Here is a 27837-nt window from a genome sequence, read left to right on the forward strand (position 1 = left end):
TCTTAAAAAGGAAAACATTTAATTGAGGTGTTGGATAACAGTTTCAGAGGTTTAGTCCATTATCAGCATGGTGGGGAGCGTGGTGGTTGGGAGTATGGTGGCATTCTGGTAGACATGGTGCTGGAAAATTCTACATTTTGATCCAAAGCCAACAGCAAGTGAACTGAGTGGCACACTGAATGAAGGAGACCTCAAAGCCCACCCACACACTTCTCCAACAAGGCCACACCTACTACAACAAAGCCACACCTCTTAATAGTGCCACTCCCTTTGGGGACCAATTTCTTTCAAACCACCACAAACTTAGACAGAATTCTTCCTTCTATTATTCCCCTTTCCATTCTGGATAAATGGGATATTCTCTCTAGGAATAGTTACACAATCAGAATACTAAATAATACTTCTTGATTTTCCTCTAAGAAATTTTTGGATGCTTAATATATTGCCCCAAAATGATAGAGTACAATAGCCTCAAAGACTCTGCCTTAAAACCTAAATATAGGTTTTGAACACATTTTGAAAGTGAGCATAACAAGATTTTCTCAGAGTTTATACATGAGATATGAGAAAATGGAAGTAAAAACTCAAAAATTACAAGCTTTATGAATGGCAAAATATAGTCTACAAATACCATGACTGGAAAAAATCAGCAGAGAGGAGAAGATACAAGGGAGCTTGGTTTGACAAACACTAAGTTTCAAATATCCCTTGGATGGAAACACAGCTGTGGAGCGTAATATCTGGCTTCCCATCTAGAGCGTTTAAGGGAAAGCTGGGCTATACATACTGATTTGGGGTTTCTCGGTCTATAAACAGCATTTAAACCCATGAATACATCTAGGGTCACTAGGGGAGTAAGTGAATTTGAAAGGTAATCCAAGAATTCTTCTAGGACAAGTGAAAGTTAGGCCTCCTCTAATTTAAGGAAGGATTCTCTTTAGAGAAGTGGATGTAATGTGGGATGCGCATCTTGGGTAGTTATGTGTCTGCTGATGGCTGTGGCTTCAGAAAGCCTCTGGGATGTGACAAAACTAGTCACAAGAGGGACAGCTGGAAGCTTCATGTTAAAAGTACCCATGTCCCTAACACCTGTAAGTCCTTGACCAGTACTCATGACACTATCTCCATCTTTGGGAAAAGGTCATCTGAAATGAAGATTTAGAGCCTGAAAACTGACTCCTTAACTTTACATTCCTAAATTTGTTCAAAATGGTTGTGCATTTTGGTAAAAAAGACTGCAAAAGGCGAGCGGCTTTTCAAAGTGTCCTGCATGTCCTATGCCTGTTTTCAAAGGGCTTGTTTTAAGCTTGGAGAATTTGTCTCAAATGTATTATTTACCACTTAAATATTAATATCTCACTAATGTTTAATGGCTTTGAGATTAGTTTGTGTTTTAGATGTGTAATATTCCTGTTTCATTTGTAAGATACTTGAAAGAGAGCTGGCAAGATGGCTCAACTGGGGAAAGAGTTTGTCATGCAAACCTGACAGCCAGAGTTCAATTACCAGGACATGAGGTGGAAGGAGAGGACCCAAGGCACTGTTGCATACATGTCCCTACAATCACATACATTATAAACACACAAAAAATAAAGCATTTGAAAAGACAATACTTGTCAAATTCAAGTTTATTTTTACAACTAAGGAAGTTGGACCCAGAACAAGTATTCAGCAGTTTTTACCAATCAGTTAATTTGATTTTCAGCCTCTCAATCAGTTCCCAGCAGGGCTGGTACTATTCCATTTGCAGAAAGACATTAGGTTTATCCTACAACTCTGGCTCTTGGGAGGAAAGCTTTCTTTATCTGTAATAAACCTATCAAAATACCCATATATCTCAGACAGAATTGTTCAGTTCCCTTCACCTCAATTCCATGTACCCAACTGCTAATCGTTCTAAGCTGGTTGTCCACACCTTTCCCTGTGAATGCTCAAATTCTAGTTTCCTTGAGCTCAGGTCTTAGTGAGTCAGATGGAAAGAAATCATAGAAATAAAAGACAATAGTGGTGCTTTGCATGCACCTCATAGAAGCAAACCTCATTGTCCTCAGGGTATTACAAAAAACACCATGCCCATCTCTCTCAATCCGGTTGAGTATAGGTTGACACACAACATTGACCAGAGGTGATATCCGATCAGAATCTATGGCATCTCCCACACAGCTACTGTCAAGGTGATGTCATGGCAAAGACTTCTATGTTAATATTCATCTGAATACGGATAATTAGGGTGGACAGCAGTACTGAAATGAGAAAGAAAATGTATAAAACAAGCTTAGACTGTAGAGAGAATGACTCTTCTTCTGACTGCTATCACAATAGAAGAGTTTTATTTACTGGTTACAATCTGTCTTTCTGTCACAAAAAGACTACATAGTAAATGTTTATTAATTATAACTAAATCATTTCATTTTAGTTCCCCACCTGGAAGGTAGGAGAACTTGGATATTCAAATGTACAAACATATTCTTTTCCATCAACTACATCATCAGTCTAGCAAAGCAACATCTTATCTTTTCTCTTTCCAGACTTTCAGTGCAAACAGAACCTGATTATGACTTGTGTACAACATTTCTACAGATATTGACCCAAATTTACATATGTGTGAATATATAAATATATAGCCAGATATGTATATGTATATATGTGTGTGTGTGTTGTATGTAAGTATGTATGTATAGTTTAGTTCTGATAATCCCAAATTCATAATTCATTCAGCTATAACTCATTGTTCATCACATATAACACACTATAGTTAATTAGAAATAGAAAGGACAGAATTATTAGAAATGCTTCCATGTCCAAGAAGCTCAGTACATAGTTTGTAGGTCTCTACACTTGACAAACAACACAAAATATAAAGCGATAAAATAATTTACTTTAAAAGACTAATTTGATTTTTTGGACCCTTCTAAATAGGCTACAATAAATCTACAATCTACTACATATTTGCCAAGTATAGTGGCTTACGTGTTGGTATAAAGTTAGCAATATTGGCTGACCTGCAGTCTGTGGAATAATAAATACAGAAGCCCATACAAAGCAATCCAAGCTAATTCTGATTGCATGCACCCTGTTAATGTAACAGACAGACCTCTGTGAAGAATTTGGGAACAGAATTCCCAAACCTCCTGTCTCACACTGACCTCATTAAGGCAACTCTTAACAACCATATTAAATTCATCATCATAATATAAATTGAGCAATGTTTTTTCCAAGGTTACTTACACATCAGCAGTAACATATCGGTAATTTTTGTTCAGGCCATCTATAACTGCCATGTCTTCTGCTGGCAACTGGAACTCAAAAACCTGTCACGAAAGCAGACAGATTTTAGCATGACCATATATTTGCCAATCTGAAAAACACAAGCTAATCAGACTAAAAGGTGTAGGGTAATAGCTTCCAAAAGATTTTTAAGATAATGGCAATAAAAAGAATTCAAATTACTAAGAAAATGATTCTCAGCCTTTTGGCAAAGATCAAATGAAACTATTAATGAGCACTAAATGAAATTTGAATGCAAATATATTACTATGTATAATATATTTAAACATCACTATACTACAGGCAAAATCAGATCTCAAAAGAGACTGGAGAAGAAACCAAACTGACATATGCAAAGATTATAGGATCAATTTCATACAAGATCCAGAGGAATTTGATGATCACTTTTAAAACGTATGAGTTAACAATAATCATCATGGATACAGTTGGCTTTGTATAGCCAATCAATGAATGATTAGAATGTAAAAAATACCCTTTCTTATGTAATCAGACATTTCTCAAATACAGATGATACTTTGTTTAAAGAGCCAGGAACTGGCTTAAAAAGAATGTCACTCTTTAAATTTGTAACACTTTAAGCATCAAAATGAATTTCACTAATTATTAAACCATCAGAATGAGTGGATCCTTAAATACATATTCTTTAAAAATAGAGGAAGAAAGAGAAACAGTAAACAAAATGTATCCATAATGTATTAGTTGATGAATCTAGACAATAGGTTTCACTTTGTTATTTTTAACTAATCGCTGTAAATTTGAACATTATCAAAGCAAAATGAATGTTATCAAAATTTGATCAAAACTATTAAGTCTGACAGAATATATACAGATTCTTTAATGGACAAATTAAGATTTTATTTAATAATATAAAAGATGATCTAAAATTCAGAAACGTATACCTAAATCCTATTTAAAAGTTTAACATTATAAAAAATTAGATCATGTTTCAATACAGTGAGGTAGTATTGGGAAAAGGTGATTTTAAGTTTTATCTGACCAGAGTCAGTCAATAATAGCCAACACATTTAAGTAAAAAAGTACAAACAGAAGAATGAAACAAGCTTGGTGGCATAGCTTACTGCTAGAGAACTTGCCTAGCATGTGTGAGGTTCTAGGTTCAATCCCTAGTACTAATATTGAAAGCAACAAATGAAACATTGATTTTCTAATATAATCATCACAACAGAGAAAAGTAAACACAGCAGTTAAAAGAAAAGTGGTCAGTTTTACAGCTAGGATACTTTAAGTGCCATTTAAAAATTATACACTTTTATATTCATTCTTGCTTTACATAGCACTAAAAACTTGCATTGAAATAAAGACCAGGCCGGGCGGTGGTGGCGCACACCTTTAATCCCAGCACTCAGGAAGCAGAGGCAGGTGGATCTTTGTAAGTTCCAGGCCAGCCTGGTCTACAGAGCAAGATCCAGGAAAGGCGCAAAGCTACACAGAGAAACCCTGTCTCGAAAAATAAAAAAAAAAAGAAAGAAAGAAAAGAAAAGAAAGAAAGACCAGTTGGGGAAAAATTATCACTTGTATAGAATGTAACAAAACTCATTATGCTACCCATATAGGAAAGACATAATATTCATTGACCACAAAGTAAAATCATGAAAGGTGTGACCACAGTAAGGGAGAGATTTTAGCACATAAAAATATATCATAAAACTAATGAAAACACAGGTAAACTTTGGGGAAGATACGTCAACAAATAACTCTTAATCTGAAAAGCCAATATTCAGAATATATAAATGTGGTAAATGGACTGTAAAGAGCCCCTTTAATTCTTTTAATTTCTGAGGACACACACTTTTGTAATATGAACTTGCAAGTTTTCCCATTTCATCCCTTGAGGTTTGCCTGGCATGTAAATTATAATGGCCCATAAAGCGTGAAAACAATGATAATGGGGCAGTTTTAAGCCTAAAAATGTAAACTCAAATATCTAATCCTAAACTGAGTTTGGAGAACACCTGCAATCCCAGCTCTTGGGAGGCTAAGGGCAGAGGACAGTGAGTCTGAGGTTAGCCTAGATACCAGAGAGACTGCCTGACAAAGAGATAAGGCAAGAAAGAGGGAACAAAAGCATTAATTTCTTTGTTTTAAACTTATATATTGAAACTGGCTGACTGGACAACTATTAGCAGTAACAATATCTTCCTACTTGAAAATAGAGATAATCAACCCACAGAGTAAATTAATATGTAAATACTATTCTCTATGAGTATCAAGAGAATAAAATTTTAATGTAGGCTGAAAAATCACATAGTTTGGCTCCCTCATTTCATGAAATGAATGAAAGGTGTTTGCTAACTTAAAGATAACCCGGTCAATTTTAATCCTCTACAGCCATGAAACCAGAATGCTATTGTAGAGAAGAAAATGCTCATTCATGCCCTTGAAGCACATATGCCAAGGGAATGCCGGCGACAGTCACTAGACACAAGGAAACTGGAAGGCTATACAGAAGCCTTCAAGGAAGAAACACTATGCAGGAGCCCCGATGCCCATAACCTGCTCTTCACCTTCATATTCTCCTTGATCCGCTTCTCATTGAAACTCTTGGCGACAATCACAATCCCACGCTGCAGCAGATACCGGAGGGAAATTAGGGCTGGAGTTTGTTTGTGCTTTTCGGCCATAGCACAAAGAACTGGATCTTCCAAGAGATATGGGGCATTCTCATCCATCCTAAAAAGAAAGGAATATTGACTGCTTGTGGTCAAAAACTTGGGATTTCAAAACTGAAATTGTTTTATATGTGTTTTAGATACGATTTAGTTACAATCCTTATTACCAGTTCTTATATCATTGGGTACCTAGAGCACCATAGGCAACTAGAACAATGTCTTTTGACTTGCAGTAATTCAGGAGCTTGCTCTGGTTGAGATAAGGATGGCATTCTACCTGTAGATGGACAAGACAGAAAGATACCAGATTATAGAAAACCTCATATGACCATGAAAAAGAAGTGTTCATTAGTAAAAGAAGTGGAATTGAAAAGTCTACACTATGTGAAATCTGGCTGGATCAGGAACAGAGTGGGAGAACACGGAAAGAGATACTATGATAAATGAAGGCACCATGGGAATAGAGAGAAGCAGAGTACTAGGGAGGTCCCCAAGAATCCACAAAGATGACTCCACCATAGACTACTGGCAATGGTCGAGAGGGTGCCTGAGCTGACCTACTCTGGTGATCAGATGGCTTAATACCCTAACTGTCATCATAGAAATCTCATCCAGTCCCAGGCGGAGCTTTAGGAGTCCAATCGATGAAGATAGAGGAGGGATTCTATGAGCAAGAGATATCAAGACCATGATTGGAAAAAATACAGAGACAACTAGCCAAACTAGTGGAAACACATGAACTGTGGACCAATAGCTGAGGAGCCCCCATGGTACTGGACTAGACCTTCTGGATAAGCGAGACAGTTGTTTAGCTTGAACTGTTTAGGGGGCCCCCAGGCAGTGGAACCAGGGCTTGTTCTTAGTGCATGAGCTGCCTTTTTGGAACCTAGTGCCTATGGTGAGACACTTTGTGCAGTGTTGGTGCAGGGAGGAGGGGCTTGGACCTGCCTCAACTGAATGTACCAGGCTCTGCTGACTCCCCATGGGAGACCTTGCCTTGGAGGAGATGGGAATGGGGGGTGGGTTGTGTGGGAAGGATGGGAGGTGGGAGGAGGAAGGACTGGGGAATCTGTGGTTGATATGTAAAATGAATAGAAAATCTCTTAATAAAAAAATAAATAAATAAAAGAAAGTAAGTCTCAACTTCAAGTAATGGTCCTCTTTTAAAAGGTAAAAACATCCCTGAGGTGAACTGACTCTGGCCCACTGAACACAGATACACTGAGAAAAGATGAACTATAGATGGGGCAAGGAGAAGAAGCCCACTGAGCCTTGGATTTGAACTGTACCACAAAGCAAGTATTTGGTTGAAGACTCATGAGGGCAGATATGAAAGACAAAAAAGTAAGTTTGTAGGGATTCTGCTAGCGACATTTGGAAATATTTGAGCATCAAAGCTATGAGGGTTGACAAAGGAATAAAAGAGATTGCCACACATGCATGGTGGTCTAAGTTCAATTTCCAGAACCCACATAAAGGTGGAAGGAGAAAGCCAACTCCACAAGGTTGTCCTCTGACCTCCATACATACACCACAGCATGCCTGCCTACACACACAAAGAGGGAGAGAGGAAGAGAGACAGAGACAGACAAGGAGACAGAGAGACAGAGATAGACAGACAACATTCATACACATACAAACACAAAGTAAGTTTTTTAACTGTATTTTTAAAATCTCCAGAGAGCCAAGCAGTGGTGGTGTACACCTTTAATCCCAAAACTTGGGAGGCAGAAGTAGGTGGATCTCTGTGAGTTTAAGGCCAATCTGGCCTACAGAGTGAGTTCCAGGACAGCCAAGGCTACACAAAGAAACCCTATCTTGAAACACACACACACACACACACACACACACACACACACACACACAAAGAAGAAAGAAAAGAAAAGAAAGAAAAGAAAAAAAATCCCAGGAAAGATCATGCCAATTGGTTGTACAATGTCACATGGTCAGCCCTGAAAACATGCATATAAATAACATACAGAATGAGTAAGTTGTAGTTTGTGTATTCAGGAATATATATGTATATGTATATGTATATGTATATGTATATGTATATGTATATGTATATGTATTTAAATAGTAATAAATAAATACACACAGAGAGAAAACACAAGTATCTGTTCCTAAAGTGCTGATTATTACAGTAAACCTTCTCTCAGGTCATTGATAACTAAGGAAAGACAACAAGGTTTACTTCATTACTTAGGAATAGCTGTAGTTCATCTTAACTACTTAATCAAAAAATTTATTTACATTAGAATTTAATGAAGAAAAAAATCAAACTAATATCTTAAAATGAAAAAAATAACTTCTGAAAAACCCCAGTAAGAAAGCTAATTCAGGCAAAATGTATTAATAGATATTTGAAGTAGATTTCAAATATGTAAAAATTGGTCTTAAAACATGACCCTCCCTATAGACAATTATCACCTGACAGGATAGTTATAACTGAAACAAAAGAAAATATCTGCCTTAAAAAACTGATCTCACTATTAAGAAGAGAAGAGAGGATGAGAGAGACAAAATTATGAAAATTATAGATGATAGGAAGTTACAAGAGACTGTAATGAAATCCAAAGGATTGTTACAGCATACTTTGAGAACTTGCATCCAAAAAAACTGGAAAATCTAGAAGTAGGCAAATCCCTAGACTCATATATCTTACCAAAGTAAGTCACAACATATCAACAACTTGTTGAAATCAATAATAGCCTTCCAACTAAAACAAATGAGTAGGAACCTAGGCCCAGATAGATTCACTACTAAATTCTACCACACCTTTAAAGAGAAGTGTTCAGGCTAGCTTTTTGTCAACTTAACACAAGCTAGAGTTATCTAGGAAGAAGAGTATCATTTGAGAAATACCTCTATCAGACTGTCTGTAGGTAAATCTGTAAACTATTTTCTTTATTAATTATTGGTGTTGAAGGGCCCAGCCCACTGGGAGACACTAACACTGGGCAGGTGGTCCTGGAGTGTATAAGGAAGCAGGTTGACCAAGTCATGGGAACTGGCCAGTAAGCAGTCTCCCTTTGTGGTCTCTGCTTCAGTTCCTGCCTCCAGGTTCCTGCCTGAGTTCCTGCTCTGACTTCCCTCAGTGAAGGACTATAAGCTATAAAATGAAATAAACACTTTACTCCCCAGGTTTCCTTTGGTCATGGTCTTTATCAGAGCAATAGAAAGCAACTAAGACAAGGTACTAACACCAATGCTCCTCAAACTCTTCTGTAAAATAGAAATGGAAGGGACATTATAAAACTTACCCTACAAAATTAGAATTAACCTCATACAGAGGAAGCCAGGTCCCCTGGAAATGGACTTGGGAGCTGTCATGTAGGTGTTGGGAACTGAACCAGGGATCTCTGGAAGAGGAGCTAATGCTCTTAAACACTGAGCCATCTCTCCAGCTCCTCCATGGCTCTTTCATTCTTGCAGTCTTTAGTCATTCTTCATTATTAGAGAGTGCAGCTTTCCTTGATTACTTTTGCATTTCCAAATTCTTGCATGCACAGAAGCACTGTGGCTCCCAACCTTTTCCACAAAGACTTTACTAAGCAGAGATACAATCAGCATCCTCTGCTCCACGAAGTTTAGTAAGAGAAGAGGATTATGGCTAGTAATAAAGTAAGAAAGGAATGAAGAGCAGAAGAAAAGGAAACTATGGATGCTCACCTGGTTGCACACAGGCTTGTACTTGAGCCCTGGCTTGTTCAGGATCATCTCCAGCTGCCTGCGGTTAAAGTTGGACACCCCGATGGACCTGGCCAACCCTGCATCCTTACACTTCTCCATGGCCTGGGGCAGGGAGACGGTGGTAAAGAATATTTTATGAAAGTGGCTGTAGATGGTTATGAATACAATGTTGTGTTGCTAGAAAGAACACTGTCAAGAAAGGAAAATAAAGCTAACTAGCATTGTTTCATAAGAAGAGAGAAATCAGTTTTAAATATGGACAGGAGATAAAGACAGAATGAATGCCTTTGCTCTCCTTAGGAACCAGAGAGATTATTTCAGATAGTGGAAGATATTTCTCCCAATACTTTTCCGGTAGTCTCTAACATATTCATTTATGCCTTCCTCTCCGCAGCAGCAAAATAACCCTAGTAAAGACCATGGGTTTCTTGATCTGGAGGTGCATATCTGACTCTCACATGTGAAGCTGAGACCTGACTCCCTCTCTTAACTTCCCCTCTGCTCTATACTCCAAGTGCTTACCTCCCATGTGTCACGGAGATCCACTGTGTCAAATAATAACTTCCCATTTTCATCTATTGGATTAAAATCATTTCCTGGCTAGAAAAGAAACAGCCATTATAACTGTCACCAATGTCATGACTTTCCCCATAACAATGCTCCCTAGTATAGAGAGGGCTTCTCCATAAATTAGGTAGACCAGCATGCCAGAATTTATATTCACAAAAGCCTTTGCATGTGAAGTTGTAGGAAATATTTAAGGTAACATGTTTCTTTTGTTCTCTCACATCTATTACATGTGTTAATTCACAACATTTCCCAGATCTCTGTGGGTACCCTATTTGACTTGCATTTCCCCTGGAGAAATATCTGTCACTGAGAAAGTCAGTAGTCATATCCCAGCAAATAAGCAATTGCAGTCTTGACATGATTACAGAATCAGTGTTCCCATCACTGTTACTTTCCTTCAACATGTCAAAGGTCAAAGGTTAGACATAGCAGCTAAACAATGTCCATCAAGGGACTGAGATACACCTTAGCTGGTAGCTAGAGTGTTTGATATAGTATGAACAAGGCCTTAGGTTCAATCTGCAGCACTGCATATATCAAGTATGGTGGTACATGGCTGTAATTCCAGATCTCAGGAAATGGAGATAGAAGGATAAGACATCAAGGGGATCAGAAGAACTCTCTAATACTAATTAATAATTGTTTATAATAAAAATTAATGATGAGTAGTTATTAATATCAGAATAATTAGATTATTTTCTCTAAAAATCAACAACAACTAAGTCAGAAAAAAAACTACTATCAGTAGTAACAACTATCAGCTGTAGACTCTGAAACATACAGAAACTCCTCAGATGTTCCGTTTGCAGCCCTTTCCATGGTAGACAAAATATAAACAAACTAGGAAGTATGACCCATTAATTCTTGGGGATATGGATTCTTTTCAGAACACTGAATGTACTTACTGAGGAATCTGTTTCCCAGGTCTTAAAATCAAACATCCTAATGAGTAAATATTTTTCTAATCTCAACCAATGTCTCTGAACATTTTATGACTTACATCTATCATCCTGCGTTTATTTGTAAGGTTTTTTTTTTTTTAATTCATTCTTAGTCCAGCATGTCAAGGGCCATACAGAGGGGACTGAATCATAGGGGAGACAGTAGTTTATTGTCATTTTTTTGTTGACCATATGATATCATGATGGGTAAAATTTCCATTATTGCTAGACATGGACTAAGATTGGTTTTGTTATATATTATTTTACAAATATTAAAACACATACATTTACCAAGCATTGGCCATGTACCAGGCACTATATTAATTCATTTAATCTACTTTTTTATCTGTTAGTTATGTGGTTATTCTTATTGGCATTTACAGATAAGAAAATAAAGTCATGGATCTAAGGAACTAATCAGTAAAAACCAGACAATTAAAACAAAAAGTTCAAAACTATTCACTATGAGTCAGGTCTGTTGGTGCACACCTGTCATCTCAGCACTCAGAAGATTGAAAAAAAGATAATCAAAATCTTCAATGGAGGCCAACACGTCAACATGGCTAGGACCCATTCAAAAATAAGAATGTATGATCTGCTAGGACAGTGCTCTTATATGGGAGACACCACTTTACTCATTAAAATATTCTTTTGCTGCCTGCCACTTGCCTAAGTTTGTACAGTTTCAAGTAGTAAAAGGAAAATAATTATAAACAAAAACAGATCAGTGGACGTGATGACACATATCTACAATCCTAGTATATGGATGCTAGAGGATCTGGATTCAGTGTTAGCCTTGGCAACACAGAAAGTTCAAAACCAGCCCCATTTTTTTTTTAAATCAAGACTAAAGAGATTCACTTAAAAACAAAAAGATTAAAAGTAAAAGGAGCCCGCATGAGGATAGACTCAATCAAGTTTATTTTCAAGATTAAGTTTTACACTGGAAGATACAGATAAGGCACTGAATATAAACAACCATGAACCACGAACAAGCCATATTTGCTACCAATGGAAAAGGAACAAAGGAAAAACCTATAAACAGACACATTTCTAAAGACTTTTCCAAATCCATCAATCTTGTGTGATTTGGGTTGCTTGTTTTCCACATGAATTATTTTGAGTGGCTTCCATGATATATTCATTAAATTTTTATCAGTTTATCTAAGTCTAAATAAATCATCAATGAAATTAAAGGTCATTCGGACCACTGAAGTAAAATAGGTATGAAGATGTTGATTGCTTACCTTCATTGACACTGGGAAATGAATAAGATAGAGGTCAACATAATCCAACTGAAGCTTTTTCAGTGACTTTTCCAAACAAGGCCGGACCAGTTCTGGCCTATGACATGTGGAAGGAAGCTGCAAATGTTGAGAGTGAAAGTCGTGCTACATTAACACATTGTCCAAATTTATGGAATTCTTTTACCCAAAATCGAGACTTTTTCAACTGGTCAGAAACTGGTGACCACAGAGCAAAAATACTCTGTCCAATTTTTAGTTTTCCATTGTCTAATCTATTAATGTCAAGTCTGATACATATTTGGCATTTATTGGTAAATCTATGGGACAATGAAAGGAAATAAATACTTGTGTGAAAATTGGATGTAATAACAGCCATTCTCTGAGTTAAATTTCACATAAGTTTACAAAGGAGGTTTCTATCTTATCCCTTCATGCATTAGCTCAATGGGAAAGAGTTAATATTCCTATCATTTACATAAATAAAAGGAAATATTGCTAATATTCTAACATATATTAGACAAATAGAAGACTCTAGCAATGTTTCATGAAATACTCAGGAAGCAAAATTTTATTTTCTCTATCACTGATGAAAGTGAAAAATGGATGTTAAGAACCTTAAGAAATATTGGTCACCCAAGAGATAAGATATGAGATAGTCACTCAGGAAGCCCTAGTCTTATCACAGTTCTGTCCAAGTTAAACCACACTGTTATGAGATATGAATCAAAATAACAAAATAATTTTTACACTAAAGTTACAAATTCAAACATAAAGGTGAAGAGAGATTCATCAGCTTCCTCTGTTCTCAACACTGGTTGAATATATGTAATTAAACAGTAGACTAATATACCTAACTCAACCACTGATCAAATTATACAAACATCAACACACCAGTTTCATTCATTTGCACATCAGCATACCATATGTGCACAATACCTTTGAAGTGTAGAATATATCTTCTCTCTTCACAGTGCCATCGGCAATCTTGCTTCGGATGGCCAGCCCTACTTCTTCCTCATTTTGGTACAAATAAGCTGCATCAATGTGGCGGAATCCAGCATCTATAGCTATTTTGGTGGCCTCGGTAGCCATACTCTTAGGAACCTAGAAGAGCAACCAGAAGGAGTATTTTGAGATCCGTGTATTACTGTAATTAACGAGGCAATTCCATGTAATTTATCTGGTAATCAAGAGAGGTTTATTTCTGGGATAACTTACAGCCAATAGGGGTTGCTTACAGGATCCAGGAGAGATGAGGTACCATCCAGGAGAGAACTCTGGCTTGGTGTCCCATCCAGCTTCCAGGATCACGAGGTATCCAGAAGAGCCAAACACAAACATGTACACACCTCGAGTCTTAAGGGGCTCCCTCTCACCCATGCCCCAGGGGCAGGTCAGCCCCCGGGGGCAGGTCATAGGCAGATGTGGCAGTTACTAGTTACCTGCTGACACTCTAGGGGCAGTGTTTCAAGGTCAAAGCTGGAACAGCTACCCACTACATCCATGGGATTGAATTAATTCTAGAACAGATGGCTACTTTACAAAACCACAAGTTTCTGCTGTGTTAAGTGGGTGATGTATCTTCCCAGGTTTGTGTGGGCCTTTTCTTCTCAAATAATGAGAATTGGGCATCTGAGAAAAGTTTTCAGACTGAGACAATCACTCATTGATTATTGCCATCCATGGTCTTCAGGGACATTTCTAGGTTCAGTAATTTGCTGGGAGGATTCACAGGACTCAGCATATAGCTGTAACAGTGGTTGTTATTTATATAATGAGGTTACAAAGTAAAAGGAGCCCAAGACAATGTGCGTAGCAAGAAGAACAGAGGAAACAGTGTTGGAGGTCTCTCCTGGAGAAGTCACACAGAACACACTAAATTCCCCTCATGTTGTAGACATGTTGTAGACAATACATGTATGCATTGTTTGCAGGAAATCTGTTGAGAAACTCAATTCCTAATTATTTAGCTGAGAGTTTACATAGACATCCTCTGTCAGCACACTCTGAAATTTCATTCTCCCAAAGGAAAGCAGACCTCCATAAGCTCTGCTCTTTGTGTAAACAGTTAAAAGAACATGGCCATTCTTCTCTATTATCAAATGGTGAAATTAAGGTTGCCCGCTATCAGCCAGGGTCTAGTTTAGAAATAGACACTTTAACACACAGCAGGATGCTGTCTTAACTCATCCCCCAGCCATTCTATCTACATGACTGAAGTAAATTCTAGCATAAAAATATATACTTCTGGGATAGAGATTTAATCATCAGAATTACTTTTATGACATATAAAAGGAAGTATTTAAGTAATTTTGCTTTGATGCTCAGAGGAGACTTTGAACTTGGGCATTTGCTGGGGCTGTTGAGATTTGAGGGTCTCTTTAAAATGGATTAAATGAACTTGTGGTACTACACAGACACAACCCTTTGAGAGCCAGGCACAGAATGTTATAGTTTTAATCTTAATTGTCCCTTGACGTATCAAGTGATTGAAACATGAGGACTTTAACCTCACTCATAGGTCAGTCCATTAGTGAATTTATAATTTGATATTATTGGGAAATGGTACAAATGAGGAGAGACGATTCATTGTCACTCTAATGAGGAGGTTGGCTAACATTAGACATCACGGAATTTGAAGTGATATTTCGACCAATGCACATCTCATGCACCAATCAAATTAGCGCAACTGGCATTTCCCTCTTCTTCATATTTTATTTAGGATCTTTGAGCTACTCTCCTCCAGATATTAATAAAATAGAACTAGATCTGGCAGCACAGGTTGAGGCAGAAGATTCCTGAGTTCAAGGACTGACTAAGCAACATAGTGAGATCTTTTCTCAAAATGTAGGGCTTTTTGTTAAGTCCGAGGATACATAGAATAACTTTCCACAATAGAATATTTGCATAGCATGTCCAAGGGCTTAGGTTCAATCCCCTTTACAGAAATATATATCACTGTAAAATATAGTCACCATTCTACTGACATGCCAGAACTTAGTCCTTATCTATGTTTTGGTACCTATGTCCAATCTAATAATCACTATTCTACATTTAAGTCAAAAACGTAGTTTTCATACATGTGGTATTTGTATTTGTCTTTTTTTATGTTTATTTTTTAAATGTCCTCTAATTCATGTACTTTATAAAAATGACAAGATTTAATCCTTCTTTGTGGTTGCACAATACTTCACTGTGTGTGTGAGTGTGTGTGTATTGTCAAAATTATTAAGGCCACTCCACGTAGTTAAAAGATTTATTTAATGGCGTAACTTACAAATTAAGGGATAGATAGGTCGCGGGGTCTGGGGAAGGTGTATCGCAGTCCAGCGGTGTTCTCTGGAGCTCTGCTTGGCCCACCTCCCCCGTCCAGGGTCCCGGAACCAAAAGCGAGCGCTGGTCCATCCAGATCTCGGGTCTCCAGGCGCCTCCCTTGGCCCCGCCTTGTAGGCGTGACAGTTACCCAAGCCTCAAAGAGGGTTGGAACTTCCAGATCAAAGCTGGAATGGCTACCCACTACGTGTGTGTGTGTGTGTGTGTGTGTGTGTGTGTGTGTGTGTGTGCAACATCTTATTCATTCATTGTTTGATGGGCACTTAAGTTAAATTCATAACTGTTCCTAATGGGGTTTCATGTATTATTCCAGTATACTGACTTTATTTTCTTTGTATAGGTGAAGAAGGTTATGGGTAGATCATATAAAAGATCTATTTTAGGAACTTCTATACTGTCTTCTTTAGTGTTTGTTTAATTTACATTCCCATCAGCATGTATGAGAGTTCTGCTTTTTCAGCATCCCATCAGTGTTTGCATTTTGCTGCCCTTTTGTAACAGCCATTCTATAGTAAACCATTATCTCATTGCAATGTTGAATTTCAATACATGCCACCAAGCCATAGTAACCAAAGCAGCACCGTATTATCCTGCAATGGCACCAAAGGAAGAGAGCACAGCAAACTTTCAAATCATTAGTACAGGGACCCATCTTTTAGATATGTCCTCAAAGTAAAGAGCATAGAAACTAAAATACATAAATAGAATTATGTATACTTAAACATTTTTTTACTTTTTTGATGGTAAGATTAGAATGTATAATTTTGAGATTATAATATAGTTTCAACATTTCCTCCCTACAAACCCTCCCATGTAGCCCCCTTGCTCTCTTTCAACTTGATGCTTCTGTCTTCATTAATTGTCATTACATGAATATATGTAATACAGATATTCTTTTTTTTTTTTTTTTTTTTTGCTTACAAACTGTATGGCCGCAGCAGACCTTTTGTTATCTACTTCTTATATCTTAAATTAACCCATTTCTATTAGTCTATAAGTTGCCACATGGCTTGTGGCTTACCGGTAACTTACATCTCGCTTGTTATGGTGGCGGCTGGCAGTGTCTCTCTGCTTCAGCCTTCCACTTCCCAGAATTCTCCTCTTTCCTTGTCCTGCCTATACTTCCTGCCTGGCTACTGGCCAATCAGTATTTTATTTATTAACCAATCAGAGCAACACATTTAACATACAGAACATCCCACAGCATTCTACTATCTTCATAATCCTCTCTTTCTAAACTTGTTTCTCTTTTCTGTACATCTAGGAAAAAGAAATTGTCTTACTCATTTTTGTTTTGTTTTTTCATTGTCTTCTTTCTTGTGGTTAGGGAAATGCCTGACCTCTCTTAACACAGTATTAATGTGTACTTGTTATTTTTACTATCACCTGGATAAAAGTGGATTTTCCTAATAATCGTTTTGATGATTACTTTAATCAGGTGGTGGATGTTAGGATAAAGCGCATTAGGGGTGTATGTGGGTAAAATTTAAGGAGAAAAGCATCTCATAGTAGAATTTATTAGAAATCAAAAATCATTTTGAGTTTCTTTTATTTTCTAAAGCTAAAAATTTAGGGAATAAGAACAGTGCCTTCTGTTCCATCACGAGGCACTCATTTGAAGGCTGTATTCAGTAGACACAATTTTTTCTGTTGTTATTCTTGACGCAGCCAAAACAGTTTTTATTGGTGAAATGTTTTGGGACTGAGTCTACGAGGTTGATCTCAGTCCGAGGGGGAGGCTTTGCCCTGGAGGAGGTGGGAATAGGGGGTGGGCTGGGGGGAAGGTGTAGGGGGCGGGAGGGGGGAGAACAAGGGAATCCGTGGCTGATATATAGAACTGAACTGTATTGCAAAATAAAAAAAAAACAGGTTTTTATCATAGTATGCTATCATAATCACAACACACAAAGGCAAGGGAAGAGAATCATCACATGATCTCATCTATAAGAACTGTTTAAAATAGATAAATCTATAGAGACATGAAGTAAGTAGATTGGGGTGAGAATGGGGACTAACTGTAAATGATACAAGGCTCCTTTGTGGGAAGATAGAAAAGTTATAAAATATGGATAATGTTGATGGTTTCCTAAATGTGTGAAACCCTATGGTATTGAACACTTAAAATAGATAAATTGTATGGCATGTTAAGTTATTCATCAGTAAAGCTAGTAATACAGATATTCTTAAATACAACGTGTTCGGTCTGTATAATGTTAATTGTACATATATTTTCAGAGCTGACTACTTGGTATTGGATAATCAATCAGTTTCTTCTTCCCTGAAGAAGGCTATTTCTCCCACTCTCAGCATTCTTTACTTGCCTGTAGATCTTTGTGTAGGGTTTGTTTGCAGCAAAGGGAATAACAGAATGAAGAAATAACCTACAGATAAGGAGAAAATCATTGCCAACCATCTATCTATCCAGGTTCACTTTGTTGGCTTGATTTGGATTTTTTTTTTTTAAGGAACAAAGCTCCAAGAGATTACTGAAACACACCTCTGGGTGTGTTATATAGGCATTTACAGAGGTAAATAGATCAAAAGGACTGACCAGATCATTGGATTAACCCCTTGATTTTATTTCCTTCTTGGGGAGTGGCAGAAAGTAAGGGTGTGATCTGTTGGAGAAAGTAGGGGACTGGGAGTGTGTGCTTGGCCTGCAGTTCCTTCCTTTACTTCTCTTCTTCCCACTTCTCTTCCACCTAGAACAGAAGAGCAGCTGCCTCCACATACCCCATCCCCACTTCCACCACCTTGATGTTCTGCTCAGGCAAAGCTAGTCAAGCAACAGCAGACTGGAGCTTGAGAACAGTCGGCCAACATTAGGGGGAAAAAAAATCAAACCAGCAATTCCTTCTTTGGTTTCTATGGGGTATTCTGACCACATTAATTCTAAAATAATGTGTTATCTGGAAAATTATTACTATCCGGAGTACATGAAGAACCCAGAAAACTTTGTGACAAAATTAATTAGAGGGGAAGTGATCTGACTATACATCTCTCCAAAAAAAAAAAAAAAGTATGAAAATGTCCCGAAAATACATGAGACACATGACACCCAGTGTACCAGCGTTTATTCAGTGAGGGTGGTTATTAAGTTTTCTCTTTTGCACCTACCTACTAGAAACAGGCTTCTTTCAGACTTGAAAGTGAAGGCAGGGCCAAGAGTTACCGTCATTAACCACATGGTCAGACTCTCAGCTCCCACTAGTCCTGTCTGCTTTCTTCTGAACTCCAAAACCACCATCCTTACCTCTTCGGGGGCAAAGGTTCCAAAGCCAAGAACAGGAATGTGGTGGCCATCATTTAGCTCTGCACAGTGTTTGGGATTCATTGTGGCACAGTCCGCTTCTGTCTTCCCCGCCGTCACTGGGTACTGAGTAACAGGAAGATATACTGCAACTGTGGGATGCAAGCTTAATCATTACTTACTTCCTGCCCATCCTTAAACAGGAGTGTGTGGGGAGGGAGGGAACACAGCCCACACGCCCTAGAGAAATGGAAGCAGCTCAATGATTTCATAGGAATGAGAATTCTAGAGTAAAGTACTGTATACTGATAGATTATTGGGTCTTTAGCAAATTTTCTCATTATAGTCTCCCACAAATTGTCTGATCACAGATTAACTGAACAATTATTGGCCATTTGTTACACTGATAACCTTCCTACACCTGTTCCTTTGTTTGGACTCATGTTTTTCTAGCCACGATGAAGCCCCTTCTTGGTTATACAATATAAAAAGAGTAAGACATCACATACCACACACACAGTCACATTCAAAGAATTAGAGAAATTGGAGCTGGGTATGTGGCTCAGTGATTAAAATCATTTGCTGTTCAAGCATGAGGACCTTGGTTCAGATTCCAGCACCTACATAAAAGTCTGGGTGTGGCTGTGCATACCTATAGTCCCAGGGCTGCCAGGCAGGGACACAAGAGGACCACTGGGAGGCTGGCCAGCCAGTCTGGTTCTAGCTCCAGCAAGAAACTCTGTCTCGAGCAAGTAAGGCAGAGAGTAACAGAACAGTACACTCACAATTCTCCTCTGGTCCATAAGTGTTCATACACAGCCCATACATATATTACACATGCATAAACCCACACATACACTAAATATATACACACACCATATATACACATGCACTTATATACACACACATACACATATACATGCAAAATACATGTGCATGTACACATAACACATCTACATCCATGTGCACACATACCGTTACACATGTACACATGCACACATCACAAACATACACACATAGACAAAACACACACATATACATTCATATATACATTGGATTTGTACACAAATGTATACAATCACACAAAATCACTTTCAACCATTGAAACACACTCAACAGACACTCATCTCTTTCACATGCATTAGCACACAGTCGCATGCACACTCAAACACACACATGGTAGCACACTGGCATGTTCACACTCATACACTCACTTATAATCACAGACATTCATATAAACACACACTAACACAATGCATACCTACAGAATAATAGTCACACACACTGAAATACTAAAACACATTACAAATACACTTACATACTTCAAAACTAAAACACAGAGCGCACACATAACCACTTATGGAAAGAGATTCCTACGAACTGACCCACCTTCTCAGGTATACGCTCACTCCCTTAATCACTAACATCACACACACACACACACACACACACACACACACATACATACATACATACAAACTAAAAGCACACTATACATATATTAGATGTTAGGAATTGAACTTGGGCTTCCAGGCTTGTATGACAAGCACCTTTATACACTCAGCCATCTTACCAGCTCAGATGTTATCTATATATTCACTGCTCTCAGTTTAAATTTCTACTTGGAAGAAGTTGATATCATCTTTCACTGTTAATGCAGAAAACTCAAGCGTCCCTAGGAGGTTTAATTCATACTTAAAATGTACTTCAGGTAACTACTTGGGTGTTTACTGCTTGTAACTAATTCACAAGAAAAACCAAAACTTCAACACACACCACACTAAGTGACCCTCTTGCTCCATGGTTTCTACTAAGCCTCCATTCATCAAGGTCTGATTTCATCAAGGCCTGAATTCCTCAAGAGCTGTAGTCAGTGGGAACTATTTCCTCTTCTCATTCTTCCACTCTCAGCAGATTCAAGCAATCAGTCATATTCCACTCACTCTCTCTACAATTCTCTTCTAACGAGATGAACTGCTGGGGGAGGTCCCCTGTCAGTTTCACCCACTGTCCTGTCTTCATAGCAGCTGTGTAGGACCAGTGTGCACAAGAGCAAATAGTTTTGCTTTGGCATACAGGGATTGTTTTAAATAAAGCCGAAGCCCTTTCTGCTCTGTAGTAAATCTAGATGTTTCCAGGCTTCAAGACCTTGCCAAGCTGGTCTGACAACTCTTCCACAGGAATGAGCTCAGAGGAAGAAGGAGCTATTAACTCTGTGAAGTGCAGGGAGTGTTGTGCTGCTGGAGACTCCAGGAATCAGTCTCTCATTGCTCTCCTTCTTTCCTGTTCCTGCTTTCCTATTTCCTCCCTTTTCCTTTCCCTGGGTCTTTTTTGTTCCCCTCTCCTGTAAGCCTCAGAATTCCTTAAGTTTCTTAAGATGAACTCCTCCTTCCTACTCAACGAATTGTACAAAAAGAGAACTGAATCCTTGACAATTCCATCAAGTGTCACAGACCAAGCAGAAAAACAGGCCATCTCTTGACAATGAGGAGGCTGCAGGGGGGTTTTTTTGTTGTTTTTTTGTTGTGTTTTTAGCATGTTCTAATCTGTACTGCCTGCATGACCTAACTCAATTCTGCCCTGCCCTGATTACATGCTTGGTGATCTGGCTGGATTACTCAACACCCAAATTTTGTTTACTTTGGAAGAAAAGATATCAAAAGGACAAAAGACTTACAAAGCAGGTTAGCCAAAAACAGTTTGAGTTTAGACGGCTTCCAACTTCATCATAATTCAATCTGTAGATGCTTAACTCAGATATCAGTGGCACTAAACATAAATATTTTCCCTTTTCTCCCCTTCATTTCTTTTATCTCACTGTGACTTCTCCAGTGGGTCAAAAAGCACATTGTGAACCTTTGTGTCTACTTCTCCTATTCTTTGGCCGAGAATAATTTTCCTCATAGCTGAAGCTCACCCTCAGTTGATGGTTCTGCGACTCCTCCAAGAGGGGGAAGGCACTATATGTGGGATCAACGTTGGTAACCATTCTATAGTTAGTCATTGCTACATATAAAGAGACAACTGGTCAGGAGAACTTTGAGTCTGGGCACTATTTGACATATGCTGTTGTTAGGATTCCGGCCACTCCTCCAGCTGTATGACCGCACATGCATAGTTCAGTAGCCAAGTAAGGGGCCTTACATCTTACGTCATCCATGTGCTGCGTGGTCACGCAATCTGCACATGTGCAGTGGAATCCCTAAAAAGCCGGGCACAGACTCCTCCCCTCTCTTCTGCTCTCTCCTCCCCCCCCCTTCTCTGCATGTGTCTCTCCAACAGGCCTGGCCATGCTCCCTTCTGTCCCCCCTACCAATAAAGCTCTGATACTGGATTTTGTCGTGTCTCATGACCTTTCTCGCATGATAACAGTGCTGTTAATATTTAAAAGGAACAGCTATATCTACCATGTCAGAATTTACTCCAGAGATATTGAAAGCCAGCCATCTGGTGTCCCATAAAGGCAGAAGTGAGGTTGAGGATGTGTCTCAGTTGGTGCTGTCCTCACATGTGCAAAGCCCTGTGTTTAATCTCTAGCACTAGATAAGCAGATATACTATTTTATGCCTATAATCCTAGCACTCAGGAAACAGAAGTTCAAGGTCAACCTTGGCTACTTAGCAAAGGTAGACGACACTCTGGGCTACATGAGACAGACGTCAAAAAATTATTTAGAAAAAAAGTAAAGGGAGAGGTGGCCAAGTTTATTGTGTTTTCTTCCACTTCTCTTTCTTTTAACACAAGAATTCGTTCCTTATCACAACCCAGAGTACTTCACAAAGTCCTTTGGGCTGAACTTGACCTTTAATCTGTGTACACAGCTGGGAACAGCATGGCATTTGAGGTGATGGTACCTGATAGCCACAGCCATAAACTAATTTCATAACAAAGTTTTCCAAATTGGAGTGGACTGCAGAGTGTACCCTGTGCCCAGTTCCAGACATGCTTGAGAAGTGTTCAGAACGGCTATGGGCACAACACCCTCCCCCTAATTCATGAGCACTTACCTATACCAGTTCCAGCCCGCACTTGAGACAAACCCAGGAAACAGCTTATAGTGGCCAACTGTCTCTTTTTTGTTCCCCAATTTTCCACATGAGCCCAGAAATCAAAACCTTTTGTTCTCATAATGGCCACATAAGTTGGTGCTGATCTGGGCACATTACTACCTAGATTGGCACTTTCAATAATGCATGCAGATATCAAAATCTCAGTGTATTCTACAAATACATACAAATATCTGTCAATTGAAACATATTTAAAAGGAAATAGGTAATAAAATGTCATAGCTGTGCTGACTGTGGCTACTTTGTTGTTTAATATTTAAGAAGTCACTTTTAAGGACTTTGAATACTTTATGATTAGGAGCTTCTTTGCTCGCTCTTTAGTTGTATGTAGATGTAACCAACCGTCTTATTAAATAAGAAACACAGAGCCGATTCAGAGAAGAAAGCCAAGAGGTCAGAACTAAGAGCCTTATCCTTCCTGCTTCAGCTATCCTGCTTCAGCCAAGAGAGCTCTCCGAAAAAGAGCCTACTTCCTGTGTGTATGTCTTTAAATAGTCTAGATGTTCTGCCTTCTCATTGGTTGTAAACTAAACACGTGACTGCCTTGTCATTGCCTGTATGTACCACCCTCCAGGTCCTTAAAGGCGTGCGCCACCACCGCCACGCACTTGCTATGGCTCTATAACTCTGACCCCCAGGCAACTTTATTTATTAACATACAATTAAAATCACATTTCAGTACAAGTAAAATACCACCACAGTTGTATGTTTGTGATCTAGCCCAAAGTAGCCGCAAACTCACTACAGAGCCCAGGCTGACCTCACACTCACCCTCATTTACTGCTTAGCCTCCTGAGTGCTAAAATGCCTAACATTCACTGTTTTCAAAACAGTATCTATTTCTTTCATTACAAGGAATTGAACAGCATCCTTCCAAGCACACTATCCATTCTCCTTCTTTGACCTTTATCCTGCTTTTATTGTGTTCTCAGTATTTCGTTGTGAACAAGCTTAAAACAGGCCAACATGAGTTTCTTAGTTGGGGCTAGCCTTGGTGGTTTTACTTCTCTGACTTGAGAACTACACAAAGAAAGCCATGGAAAGCACTATTTCCCAGGGACCATATAGATTTTACTTCAGAAGTTGTAGTTCAAACTCACGTTTTCTCTTTCTCTTTAACAAGGTAGAAATGAGAAATTTTACAAAGTAATGGTCTGTGTGATGGCTATTCTTGGTTGTCACCTTGACCATATCTAGAATAAACTACAATCCAGAAATGGATGGCACACCTGTGAGAGATTTTCTGCTTGGTTTGAAGTGGGTGAATCCATTTCTAGTCCAGACCTTTGTGGTCGGAAGACACACATCTTTAATTTGGATCTTGAGAGAGAAGACATATCTTTAATATGGTCCATACCTTCTGCAAAAGTCTATATAAGAGCAAAGAAGAAGGAAGCTTTTGTTCTTTACCTGCTTGCCCCCACCTTGCCAGCACATCCATTCCTTCACTGGCATTGGAGACTACTTCCTAGGGATTCCAAAATATACAGAAGACTAGCTGGGACACCCAGCCTCATGGGACTGAGAAACTACTAGATTCTTGGGCTTTCCTTTTATAGCCAGCCATTGTTGGATTAGATGGACTGCAGCCTGTAAGTCATTCCAATAAATTCCTTCTTTATATAGAGAGATTCATTCCACAAGTTCTGTGATTATAGAGAACCCTGACTAATAAACTGTGAAATATTATTTGTAAGTCTATGCTTAAATACTCAATTTTCTATGTCTTGATAGGTATTTTAATGTTGAAAACACATCGATCTGAAATCTTGCAGAAGACCTAAAGTGTGTGCAGGTTCCCAGGGAGGCCAGAAGAGGCTGTCAGATGCCTTGGAACTGGACATATAAATGGTTGTTAGATGCTCTCTGATACCCCAGCAGACCTAATCCATCAGGCTCCTCCCTAAAATGCTATGGCAGAACAACAGCTACAGCCTCCCTTCCCCCATCCATGTTTCCTATGGATCCCACAGACCATACCCTCTTGACCTGCCTCCCCCTACTCAGGGCTGTGTCCCAGCCCCCAGTTTATACAGACACCCCCTGCTCAACCACAGGCCACACCCATCAGAAGACCAGGTAGCCTGCCCACAGACCTTCTCTGCTCTCTCTGACCCCACAGACCATCCTCTCCTGACCTCCCTCTCTTGACTCTTCCCTGCATTCCAGCCTTCAACACCAGCAAGCATTCCCCATGAACACACCAGCAGAGCAGAACAGCAAAACAGGCAACATACGGCCATCACACACTCTAAAAATCCAGAAAATCCAGGAAAAAAAAAAAAAAAAAAAACCATGAAATTTGCAGGCAAATGGATGGAACTAGAAAAAAAAAATCATCCTGAGTGAGGTAAACCAGACCCAGAAAGACAAATATTTTATGTATAAACTTATAAGTGGTTATTAGCTGTTAAGCAAATGATAACCAAGCTACAATCTGTAGACCCAGAGAGGTGAGGTAAAGAGGAGGGCTCTAGTGGTGGACTCATGGTTCTCCCTGGGAAAGGGAAATAGAATAGATTTTGCAGGTGGACTGGGGTCCAGTGGGGACTGGAGCCGGGGGATCAAGTATACAGAGGAAATGGAATGGAGGAAGGGAATGTGGGGAGAGAAGGCTGGATGCTTTTCTCTGTGTATGTATGGTAGAATGATTCAGTCAAACTAATGAATATATCCTGGCATTTCACCATTCCTATTTTCTTCCAGGGAAGAACAAAACTCTGATTTCTGGGCCCACTTAGGGATTTAAGAGATGGGATCTAGTGATGGGGGGTGAATCTTTGATAGTGAATTTCTAAGACAAAATTACATCACTGGTCAACAGTTGTTCTTTAGCTTCTTATCTGGTGATGGAATCTCTGCATTTAATTCTCCCATGCTGAACCATCAGGCATGTGGTCCTAATGAGAGCTAAATCACGTCACCATCATGCCCTTTAGCCTCCCCAAACTGTAAACTAAATAAAAATAGAAACACTGTTCTACAGAATTTAATTTAGTACAATCGTTAAGTAAAATATAAGAAGGTTCCTATTCTCTCTTATGAAATAAATTAAGATACGTAGCAATTCAAAGAATAGTTGGCCACTTCAGAACAGTCATTGTTGCAGGAAGAATATAGAAGAACTTCTGAGGGAGATAGGAATATTGTGTGCCTTGGTTTTGCTGTATTGCAGGTAATATGGGATACTAATTTATGAATTAAAAACAAACAAGAAAGGCTGAATAGCGCCGCGGCAGTTATCATCGAGTCGGAAATTGAAGTTGTAGATTCTGAAACTCGGGTACTTGCACAGTTGCAGAAGACCTGCCAAGAATGGTATTTATCTGTGTGAAGGAGGTAAACGCAGTGCATTTTGGGATATGTAATCAGCGCCGAGGTTGGCGCCTTTTGAGGCGGGTGATAAACTCCTCCCTAAGAACAAGCTGTTGCTGCCCTTTGCTGCCGCAACGTGACTTAACTACTTGGCTCCCAGTAGTTCCTTTTTGGCAACCCTCAAGGGCGGTGGTCAAGGTCCCTGATGGGCCTGATCGACTCACAGAAACCCAAGCCGTATCAAAAGTGCTGAGTTCCTGACAGAAAGCTCTCCCTAAGTGATCAAACCCTACGGAGTACCGAGATACGGAGAAAGTTGGCTGCCGCTTTCTTGAGCAGATTGTGGACCTTCCCTTTTCCCGTACCGACCTGCAAGCCCTACCACTAACCCCATCACCCACTACCCCTCACGCCCCCACTACCCCCACCACCCCCATCACCACACCACCTCACACTCCCCCACTACCCTCCATCCCTCACCACCCCTCCCTCCTCCCGGACCCCCACCCAGTACCTCTTTCTCCAGCTGTGCTGACTAGCTAAGCCGGTGGCATTTAGGAAATCAACTGCTCTTTGTCCTCAATGGAACTTGCGGCGCCAGAAGTGGCTAGGGAGAATCTAGACGGGGCGAAGCTGTTGGGAACCAGACATCAGAATTCTACGAAGCCTCCAGGAGGACCCTCGATGGTGATCTCGAGGTTGGGCTGCATGAGCTCCCCCTCCTGGCGAGGTCAAAGCAACCAGCCACCAGGGTAAAGTTGGGCCAATAGAACCTATGTAGGTCTGAAACTGAAGTCTTTATGATTAAGCTACCAAATTTACATATTCTAAATATTAATCCTCTTATAGCATCAGCAATACTTATTGAGATATTTTCCCAAATAATTTCTACGTTCATTTTTACATGGTATTTTTTTTAAAACAAATATTCCACTCTGTGTGTGTGTGTGTGTGTGTGTGTGTGTGTGTGTGTGTGTGTGTGTGTGTAACTTTAGTTTGGTTTTTGAAACGGCCCCTATGTAACTCAGCTGGCAAGCTTTCCAGGCCAGCACCAAATTTGCACTTCATTCTGCTTCTGCCTCCTGACTACTGGGATTATTGGTGTGAGTCACCACACCCAGCTTATTTCTTGTTTTGTTTTTGCGTTTTGTGTGTATTGAGATAGGCTCTCCTGTAGTTCACAGGCTGGCCTTGAACATGCCATATAGCTGAGGATGACTTTAACTCCTGATCTTCCTTTCTTTGCCTTCCAAGTGCTATCAATACAGGGGGGTGCCACAAAGTCTGCATTTACTGTTACTGTGTCCTCTGCTGAGTAGATGTTTAATTATGCCATAACTCATTAATATGTGAAACAATTATCTAAATATACGCCTATGTTTACCTAAATATTTCTAGTATAATTAAAAACTCAGGAGTCAAAAATTGAGATAAAGACCTGATAAATCCAAGAAACAGCAGAGAGTCAATACTCTTACCCTCTCTTCACATTTGACTCTGTCT

The 27837-nt window shown here is 39.2% G+C and overlaps 1 protein-coding gene across 1 annotated transcript; it reads right to left on the reverse strand.

Moving 5' to 3' along the window:
- LOC131911433 (aldo-keto reductase family 1 member C1-like) lies at positions 1–27036 on the reverse strand. Its single transcript, XM_059263467.1, is given in 10 exon segments — positions 1–2243; positions 3229–3311; positions 5814–5979; positions 6086–6195; positions 9591–9713; positions 10134–10211; positions 12370–12486; positions 13306–13473; positions 18956–19104; positions 26849–27036. Coding segments are annotated over 9 exon segments (969 nt in total). The 5' UTR covers positions 19037–19104; positions 26849–27036; the 3' UTR covers positions 1–2200.
- Positions 27037–27837: the final 801 nt, after the last annotated feature.

This window comes from Peromyscus eremicus, chromosome 5 (assembly GCF_949786415.1).
Source record: "Peromyscus eremicus chromosome 5, PerEre_H2_v1, whole genome shotgun sequence".
NCBI lineage: Eukaryota > Metazoa > Chordata > Mammalia > Rodentia > Cricetidae > Peromyscus > Peromyscus eremicus.